General features: G+C 37.4%; 1 protein-coding gene across 3 annotated transcripts in view; it reads left to right on the top strand.

Annotated features, from left to right (window-relative positions):
• The window catches only part of LOC138042798 (phosphatidylethanolamine N-methyltransferase-like), a 12,835-nt gene extending 3,439 nt beyond the window's left edge, over positions 1-9,396 (top strand). For all 3 annotated transcript variants that reach the window (XM_068888810.1, XM_068888809.1, XM_068888811.1), the window contains 5 exons: positions 3,052-3,167; positions 3,921-4,066; positions 6,880-6,991; positions 7,975-8,049; positions 9,200-9,396. In XM_068888810.1, the coding sequence (XP_068744911.1) occupies positions 3,052-3,167; positions 3,921-4,066; positions 6,880-6,991; positions 7,975-8,049; positions 9,200-9,257 (507 nt within the window). In that variant the 3' untranslated portion in view covers positions 9,258-9,396. The remainder of the gene's footprint in view (positions 1-3,051; positions 3,168-3,920; positions 4,067-6,879; positions 6,992-7,974; positions 8,050-9,199) is intronic.
• Positions 9,397-9,844: the final 448 nt, after the last annotated feature.

The following is a 9,844-nucleotide window of genomic DNA, read 5'->3' as shown; positions in this document are numbered from 1 at the left end:
CGCTCAAACTTCTAAACCTACTCGCAGCCATTTTTATGCTCAACAAAAATAACACAATCTCGTGGCCAGCTTTTTTTGGTCAACGGTTCAATAATCTGCAGCGGGCTGCACTTTTGACATCATTGATTCAATATGACGAAGTTTCTTTCCAAATTTGGTGAACAGCAGCTGGTTATGGTGAATTATACGTGTGGTTTTAACCAATGAGAAACGGGGAAATATTTTAAATGAATAATAATGAACTTTCAATGGCTGAAGCTGCAGGCTGCAAATACCGCGGACGTTGGTATGTGCGATTCATGGTTTCAGCCATTTTGAAGTGTTTGTTTGTTTCGACAATTTTTCAGCAGGAGCGAGACTGCTCGCAGTCTAGTTTTAACCTGGTGGATACCAGCTCCACATGCCCAAATTTGGATGATGATTATGGCGAGGCAAAGGTTACTTACTCGAAGCCAATGCAGTGTATTAGGTGCTGCCCCAGTTCGTGAGCCTGAAGTGAACGAAAGAGGCAGCTCTCTAGGCGAGAGAAGAACACATTTTTCTTCGAAACACAAGGGATAGTGGTCAAAGGTGCGAGAAATTGTGGTTCTGCATGGGTGGAGGAATTAAGATGCGCAGTGTGATCATAACAGCCTGCTCTGTTTTTCATTTCGCTTCTCGTATCCTCAAACTATAGTTTCACTGTCATGCAACAGGAAAATTAATTTTGAGATCATTCAATGAAAAAGGCCAAGAATTTGGAATGTTGTAGGAACAAATCTTTTAACCTTACCTCCAATTCTCAGGTCTGTGCGTACATCGTTTCTGAGTTATTTGTCGAAGCATTTCACGCAACTGTCTATAATTATAATTAAAAAATAATTTACTTAATTGACCGCTCCCCATAGGGGCTTTCCAGGGCCAATGAAACACAACAAAACGATGGAACAGAACAACAACAACCACAACAGCAACTGTTAAGAATCCCAACTGGCCGGAGGCAAACCAGTTGGCTATTTACAAGTGCAGCTGGAAAGTTGAACCAGGGACTACCAGGATCAAATTCAACTAGTGGTTAGAGCGAGTCTTGAACCGGGGATCCCCGGATTTCAAGGCAAGCGCCCTAACCACTTGGCCACACTGCCTTTGTATGGAGACACCATGTGGTGGCTGGTAATCAACGAAGTTCTGGAGTTCACTTTGCGATGAAAGCCCTTAGTTTTTGCTCATGAGATAAAATATGTGTGTATGAACACATTTCCCTAATATACTTGAAATTTTCAAACTGAGATTCACCGGGATAGACTTTTTTAAAAAACCAAATAGCTTTGTATCGTGGTGTCACCCAAGGTGACAATTCAGAAATTCAAAATGCTGTATTTTTTAAACGAAAGACGTCACAGAACTGGAAACTTTAAAAAATATATATTTGCAGGTCATCTTTAACCTCCCTTAGATAAAAATGCACAATACCTTGTGATTTTCATTTTACAATTTGATGAGGTCACTGTGAAAACCATCATCCACGTTTTGTACCATCCTTGCTCAAGGCCTATTAAACTATTTAAATCTCCCTTCAATTCCATTCATGAACTGTCGTTAACTTACCGCAAGCATAACCAAATGTATCCCTTCCCCTCTACCATTTAGGTAAACTAGTAATAATACTAGTAGTAGCTGTCACCAAGTGCCAACGAGACAATCAATATAATACTTAGTAGTTGTAGTCTTTTATTTCCAAGTACTAGTACTGCCACTCAACTTATCTAAGTTAACAATAACAATATAAATGTAAGTAAAACCCTTGCACGCTTTGTATCTCGAACAACAATATAAATGTCAACATGTTTTGCAATAACACTGAAAGTACTGCTGTGCTTTTTGAACAGCTGTAACTTTAACAGGAAAATACATTAATTAAGGACGGTGCCTACAGTACTATTGTTATTGCGCATACGTTCTGCGCATCTCCAGATACTCAGATTTCCTATCGCCGATGCTTACTAATACAGGGATGTTTTTGCGCGGTTTAAAAATATCCGGAACAAGTAGATCCCAGTAACTACTCTTGGTATCCGAAAAGAAAATTGGGGGTAACCATGCATTTTTGAGAGATAATTAAGCTTCAATTTGAGAAAGAACGCCATGCATTGCTTTGTATTTTAAAGCTTTTTACAAATATTATTCATGAATTATCTTTTTCAAAAATGCGTGGTTACCCCCGATTTTCTTTTTGCATTTCAATAACACTTGTTAAGATCTACATTTCATGCATAATCACACACCGAGGCAAAAATATCTTTAATTAGTAGGCACCGTCCTTAACTTGGATAAAATCAATGTCATGTACAAAATCGCCAAATCATTTACAGTGCAAAACATGTCATTCTCTTGCATGACACATAAAAGTTGTTTCACTTGTAGAATTTTTATTTTGCAAGATACAGCCATGAATTGTATGTTGAACTGATTGTTTAACTTTGTGCACTTTAAAGACAACAATTATTATTTCCTTTGAAAGTTAAATTAAATTGTTCACAACTCCATGGTCACAAAACGAAAAACAAATTGCTCTACTTGACAATGGCAGGCGGGCTGGTTCAGTCTTGGGCTCGTTCACTCAATGTAGAATACGCAGTTTGAAACTAAATATTAAAGAACACTCAAAGCAACTGTATGCAACAGTGGACAAAAATGTGTTGTCCCTCATCAATATCATCAAAACACATGCTTTCATTGGTTCTTGAATTTACATAAGTAAGTGGCCCTCTGTTCCCTTACCTCATGTTACATTACATTTTCTCTTGAGCACTCAAAATTTTTTGTGCGTACACAACACACTCGCACTTTGGTTCTATTAAGGTCGCCATCTTGTCAGCCTTGATTCTTCACTTGGCTGACTTGTTGGCAATTATTACATGGCAGTTGAGGTGAATTTCATGTGCATTATTGATGTTTCTTGCTTTCAGATTGTTTGGTTACATAAGATGCAAAGCATGGGATTTAAATAAGTTACCTATTCTTCTGAAGATCTCCACAAAATTTTCTCCTTGTTGCTTTTTCTGTATATAGGTTGCCCGATGGGAATATAGAACTCGAGCCCTGACACATTATTTTGGATCTGCTGAAAGAGGATGCTATGCCTTAGCTATGGTCATTTGCCTTCTTGGGCTCTTCAGAGATTACTGGTAATAAAATGACTTTTTGTTTAGGCTTGCTCACTATCTAGGGTAGGAGTCTAATTACAGGATGTCTTAACCCTTTAACTCTCAAGCTGGCCTGAACTGGCTATACTTTAGTCTTAGTACTTTACTCTCTCTAACACCTAACACCAGACAATTTTACTCTTCAATGGGGAACCCCTGGGAGTCAATGAGTTTAAGGCTGTATGCATAACAGTCTGAACTCCTTTAACCCTTACAAAATGCACATACCTGTATTTATATATTTATGTAGATATCAGTTACGGTTATTGGAATATGAAATGAGAATTAGGGGAAAGCCTTGCATTTTTTAAAAAAATACTTAACTTTGTTTTTCGAAAAGTGGACACTTTTTCATGAACATTTTTTTTTCGAAAAACAAAGGAACAGTTTGTTTTGGAAAAAACATTTCCTAGGTTTTCTTTATCTCAAGGGCAAAATGTCGGAGATATTAAGAGGGAGAAACTTAGGCTAAGATTTTCCAAGATCTTGTACAAAAAAAATGTGCCATGCAGGTACAACCATATGAATCTTCCGAAGCATTGCTGTGAAATCATGCCACCAAAATGCAAGATCAGTATGTTAAAAATGATTTGCTTGATGCTCAGTTTATATGCATTGCACAGTAACGATAGGTGGCACTGTCCTCACTCTGTATTGGTTTCTGATCTTTAATTTTGTATGGGGTGGTATTGATTTCAAATGGTCGTGGAATTGATAGCCATAAGTTATTTATAGGTTTGAGGAGGCAATATCAAGCCAGCCAATAGCAGTTGCCCTGTGTACTGACCGTGTGGAGATTTTAGGAACTCTATTGATTCTCATTGGCACAGTTCTTGTTCTCAGCAGTACTTGGTCCCTTGGAATTATTGGAACATTTCTAGGTGTGGAACATTTCTTTCAGGTTTACAGTATTGTGCAAAAGTAATGAATGCGTAATTTGACGAAATTCACGAATTTGACGAATTTCAGTGCTTTTCGGCGAAAAATGGCAAATTTTTGTCCAGAGCAAAATTTTGCAATGCCTATTGTTGTTGTCCATTTGAGGTCAAATGGAAGGGCAGTTTTCTGGAAAATCTTTTTGGAAATTTTGGACAACCTCCAGAGGTAGTCCTCTTTTCCGTTCATGCAGAACGGAATTCGTGAATTCCCTTAACATTTTCGAGAATGGTTCTGTTTCCAGGCCCTTTCTCACAAGATCGAGTAAATATGCGGGATAGACTGCTGTGTAGTAAATGGTAAGCACCATTCTCATCCGGCTGGTTATTAAATTCGGAAAATTGCGTACCTTAATGCAATATGATCATTCCAGCGGGATTATTCGGCTAAATGGTAAGCACCCTCTAACTTGTGCAGTGAATTAATTATTCACTTAGCGACAGATATACCTGTAAAATTTTCTCGTGATTGAAGTGCTCCAAATGTTAGAAAAGGCCAAAATACATGCAATTCCCTTAGGGAATCATGTGACACAACAAAAGCTGACAGAAACAACCGAAAATTGGTCGGCGGTGTCATTCCACCTCATTCCAGTGTCATTCCAGCTCGTTCTGGCATATTCCAGTTTATTCCGATACATTGCGTTCTGTTCTGTTCCATTCCTGTGTTTAGTAACACCCGTTCTTGTATTGTATAGAAGCAATGATAGTGTTCAAGAAAATTGTTTGATTCTGCAATTCAAATAATAAAAGAGACGTCAATGAAGTATATTATTGTCTTCGATTCTTTGTTCCAGCAAAGAGGGCTGGATGTTTGTTTTTTATAACAATATTAGGAATACTATTATTTTGTTTGATAATATACAATTTTTGTGTCGCCGTAGCGATCAAGTCATGTACACAAACAGCTTGCATAAGCTTTATGAGAAAAAAAACCATTTCAACCATAGGTTGTATGATAAAGATCAAGATTTCCAGAACAACTTCAGAAATATTAAAGATAAAAAAATTCAAACAGAAAAGAGAACAAATGTCAGAAATGTAGGTCACTCTGACAGTACAAACAATGACCTGGTTACCAATAATAATTGAACTCTAGTGACCCATAACTGACTTCTGTGGCTCAGATCTCTGAGGTCTTCATTTGGATGTCTGCAAGTTGCCATCGTCACTTCATTACGGTCCAACTGCTCTGTCATCCAGTGGTGTTTTTCACCATTGACATGGCAAATTCGCAGCTGATATATCAATAATAATTAAATCAACAAAGCTACTAACTAGCTATAAAATATACACATCGAAGGGGAATAATAACACTGTTTAAGACACTCTGTCTATCGAGATGCTTTTCTTTCAGTGTAAAGTAACGAGTGGGAAAGAAATAAGTGACAAAAAGCTACAAAGGAATACTAGAAAAGCTGGCCAGTCGAATAAAAAATATATTTATCGGGTATTTCGGATTGATTTTGTCACCTCCTGCAGCTCGCATTGCAATAAATTTGTGCAAAACTAATTTCAATAAAGTGCATTCAATACTGATCACCATTGTTGGTAAAAGTACTCGTTTGAATTGTCTTTGACGATAAAAAAATAGCATATATGCCATTCATTGAATATACTCTTCCTGGCAAATTTTTTTTAATAAGGCTCTGCTGCAAACATTGCCGTTAACAGTCACACAACAAAATGGGTACCGTTCAGTTTGGAAATATTTTCAGGAATGCTTTTAACTGCACACCAAACGAAAGAAAGCATCTCATCCAAATGTTATATGAAACAATAATTAGAATTCCAAACAAGTCTCAAGAGAAGTAAATATCCAACTATTAACTTAAAAAGAGATTGCAAATGTCACTTGGCTTACCATGAAAGGACATCTGCAAACTCAGTTTTATGTAAAAGTTTGTGGTATCTCATGAATCGATTTGGGCTCTCAGTGATCTCAAACTCAAATTTCTGTGAATATACTGCCTTTAGCGGCTCATGTCGTGGCATTTTCTTGAATTGATTGTCGGTCCAACTGCTCAGTCCTCCAACCCACGTTGAAACGCTTGGGAATTGCACTTAACGACAAAATATCTCATCCCCAATCATCATCATTAATCCAATCTTGATCCAGGTTTATCCGCGTAAATGGGGGTGGCCGGATTTACCCCACTTTGTCAGCAAATCTTTCTAACTCCCACACTCCTTCTCGCTCGATTCATGGTGTCCTTTTTCTCCAAACCAACGCTCTTGCTCTCCTTCTCCATTTGCATCTTCCACGTCTTCTTTGGTAGTCCTTGCTTCCTCTTGCTCTTCACTTCGAACGCCAACGCTTTTCTTGGAACATGCCCATCATCCCTCCTCAACACATGCCCGTACCATCTCACTCCATTTGCCTTTGCCCAATGAACTATGATAATTGTAGCTGTAATAAGAAGCACTGAGTAAGAACAAATCCCAATAGATGTCTACGATAACGAATGATTTAGAGAAGGAAAAACGGACCGACAGAGAAATGGAGGTTTCATATCATATGAAACCTTCGTGTCTGCATGCGGTGCATCTCAGTAAACAGAGACTCTTTTAATATAATGCTAATTCAGCATTAAATTCGAATACATGCCTCTGATTGCGAGGGATTTGTTACAAGATAACAGACATATGATGATCAATGGAGGTTTCGTGGTGCACGAAACCTGAATCAAGACGTACTATGCATGCCATTCCACAGAGATACTTTAAGCAGAACCTTCTTCTTCTTTTTTCTTTTTCAGGAGATTATTTTGGACTTCTTTTAAGCAAAAGAGCCACAAGTTTTCCATTCAGTATCATGAACAACCCAATGTACTGGGGATCAACAATGAATTTCTTAGGATACTCATTACGGTAAGATTTCACCTTGAAGTTATTGTTATCATTTAAGCTGAGACCTTTTAAAAAAATTTTCTGTGTTTAGATCTTTTTAATATCACTGGTACATGTATAAAGCCAGCCAGAATGCAGACTTTGGAAGAGAAGGGAAATCCTTTACTAATTCTACAATTTTGCCTAAACATAGTTTTAGACCTTGTAATGAATTATTACTCAATGCTGATATTTGGCTGAGACAGATGGCATTTTTCATTAATTTTGGTACTTGCCTGGACAAATTACTTTCATTATTTTCATGTAGTAATGTTCTTTAGCAGGGCTGCTTTGGAGTTGTTGTACAAGAATATAAGTTAATTCAGCAGATTTTTGTGTTTTACAGTTTATTGACACAAACTGAACACTGAAATGTCTTCCTACAAAATTGCACAACAGTGTGTGTTTTTGACCCTCCTAATGAAAGACAAATTTGCCTGTATATTAAACAAGTAATCACAAATTGTTGAATGTGGGCAATTTTTGCAACTTTTGAAAATAACTGTGATATTAATCTATATTGCTTGGCCCCATGCGATTACCTATACTAATTTGGCCTAAGTTTATATAAGCATTTATAATGGGTTTGGTTTGCCTCTGCCATCAGCACTTTACCCATAGTCTACAGTTTTACCCCTTATCTGCCATCAGAGCAACTCTCGCTGTCTTTCAACAACTGATGAGTGGGGGACTGTCTCTTATTAAGATCTGCCAACCATAAGGAGAAGGTCAATAGCATTAGTCTCTATTTCACTTCACTTAAATGTTTGGAAACCATTTTGGCCCTTACATAGAATTATAGAACTATAGCTCTGTGACATGTTCTTCACCAGCCACAGTAAAGTTTGTTAAGTTGTCATCTCCACCCTTCAGTTCCGATTTTTTAAGTTCACTTTGGAAAAAGTGATGTCATTGAAGAAAATCTCAACTTCTTATTGCAAAGAATAATCTTTGTTTTGTTACAGACAGTGCAGTCCTACTGGATTACTTTTAACAGCATTGGTTGCAGCATGTTACAAGATTGCCATAATGTATGAAGGGTAAGATTTTTTATTGAAAATGCACAACAAAGAATGCCACGCCAAAAACTGTAAACTTGTATTTTTAATGTTAACCTTTAGAACAGAAAACTACACGTGTGCTGATTTGATTCAAGTTATAATACAAAACGCATGCGCTAAATTACCGGTAATCCACAACTCGGAATGGCCTGGACGTTACAAATACCAGTGAAATTAATCCTTATTGCACAAGGGCATGTTGCGATTACATGTTTATTCCATCAAGGGCAAAACTGAGGGAAGCCCGTTCAATTTCACAAATGACAATCGACTCAATGAAACTTTAATCTTAGAACTAAGCAAACACGTTTTCATTCGGTTAAAGTTCAGTTCAATAAATTGTTGCTGTCAACAGAAAGAGCATGTAAAGTGTTTTATTCGTGGACAAAAAGCAATTCAATCAAAGTCAGAATCTGGAAGAAGATTCGCTTGTAACTTTGCTTGCTCTGGATAGGCCGTTTCGTCTGGTAGGTTTCCCATTCCACGTCCAGTACTTTGATGCCAATATTTGAGGGTTTGTTCTTTTTTTATTATAATTATAATTTTTTTTCACTTTTGAGAGAGAATTTGAGTGAACTCCAGCCTTGCCTGGGAAACTGATTCTTTGGTTCCGCAAACACTGGAAACAGTGTTTCAAAGTGTTCTATTTTAAAAATTTCCTTCCGGGGGGGCATGCCTCAAGACGCCCCTAGTTAGCTTGCACCTTTGGCGCATCACAAGGCACCTTGCAGCGCCCAAAAATCTCACGTCCGGTGCTTTCAGAAATCTGTCCGCTACTTAACAAAACTTTTGAATACCCTGGCATAAGCAAGTGTTAACCATTCAGGTAGGCATGCCCTCTTGATTACCAAAAGTGCCCTCATAATTTGCTATTTTTGCAATTCCTATGAGATATTTCATTTTGAAGGGTTATTTGCATCAATATCTGGTTCACTGAAGCATGATACACTCTCAAGAGTAAATAACTTTTTTTTTTTTATGTAAAGAACCACCCCAAACGAATTGCATTATGGGATTGTGAAAATAGTCTATTAATTAAGAAAAAAACGCCCTTTGTCTCAGCCAATCAGCATTCAGTAATTTTGCCTCATATGTGATAGACTATTAAAAACATCATTTTCTTTGGTAGGCCATTCACAGAAAGAATTTACGCAGAGAAGAAGTTAAGAGAAGAAAAGGAGGAATGAAAAAGAAATTAATTAATAATTAGTGATGTTTAATTTATTTCAAACCATGTATTTTTTAAGCTACAGTTGAGGAGAAAATATTTTTATCATGGATTACTAACAAAGGCAAATCCAGAATAAAATGTTGATGGATTGGTAAGGTTTTTGTATGCATTCCACTCTGGGAAGCATGGCATTTCTTGGAGATTTTTAGAAGTTTTACTCTCTAATTCAGATTGGCGGTTCCTCTGAATTGCATTTATACAAAGAGAACTTGACTGATTTTCGTAAAATGGTGGCCGTGGAATTTGCCCTGGATCCATGATTGACCAAGATGTAATGTAGGGTCAAGCAAAAGATCAAGAAAGTTGTTAGCTTGCAAAGCGGGCTTATTTTGGTTTTGGTAAGAATCATCGACCGATAGCGATAGCGATTATCTTGGATAGCGAGACTAACAGAGGCCTGAGGCGAGTCAAGAAAATTGCACTCAGTGAGAAGAGGAGAGAGGAGGACAATATGAAGTGATAGTAGGAAGTTTAAGTCAAGACGACGGCTACAGCAACGAAAACGTCAGGCCAAAATATAACTTAGCGCTATCGAAAGTATTT

This window comes from Montipora capricornis, chromosome 3, assembly GCF_036669925.1.
Source record: "Montipora capricornis isolate CH-2021 chromosome 3, ASM3666992v2, whole genome shotgun sequence".
In the NCBI taxonomy this organism is placed as follows: Eukaryota; Metazoa; Cnidaria; class Anthozoa; order Scleractinia; family Acroporidae; genus Montipora; species Montipora capricornis.
Note: the sequence above shows the minus strand (reverse complement) of the source record. Positions and strands in the feature narration are given on the sequence as shown.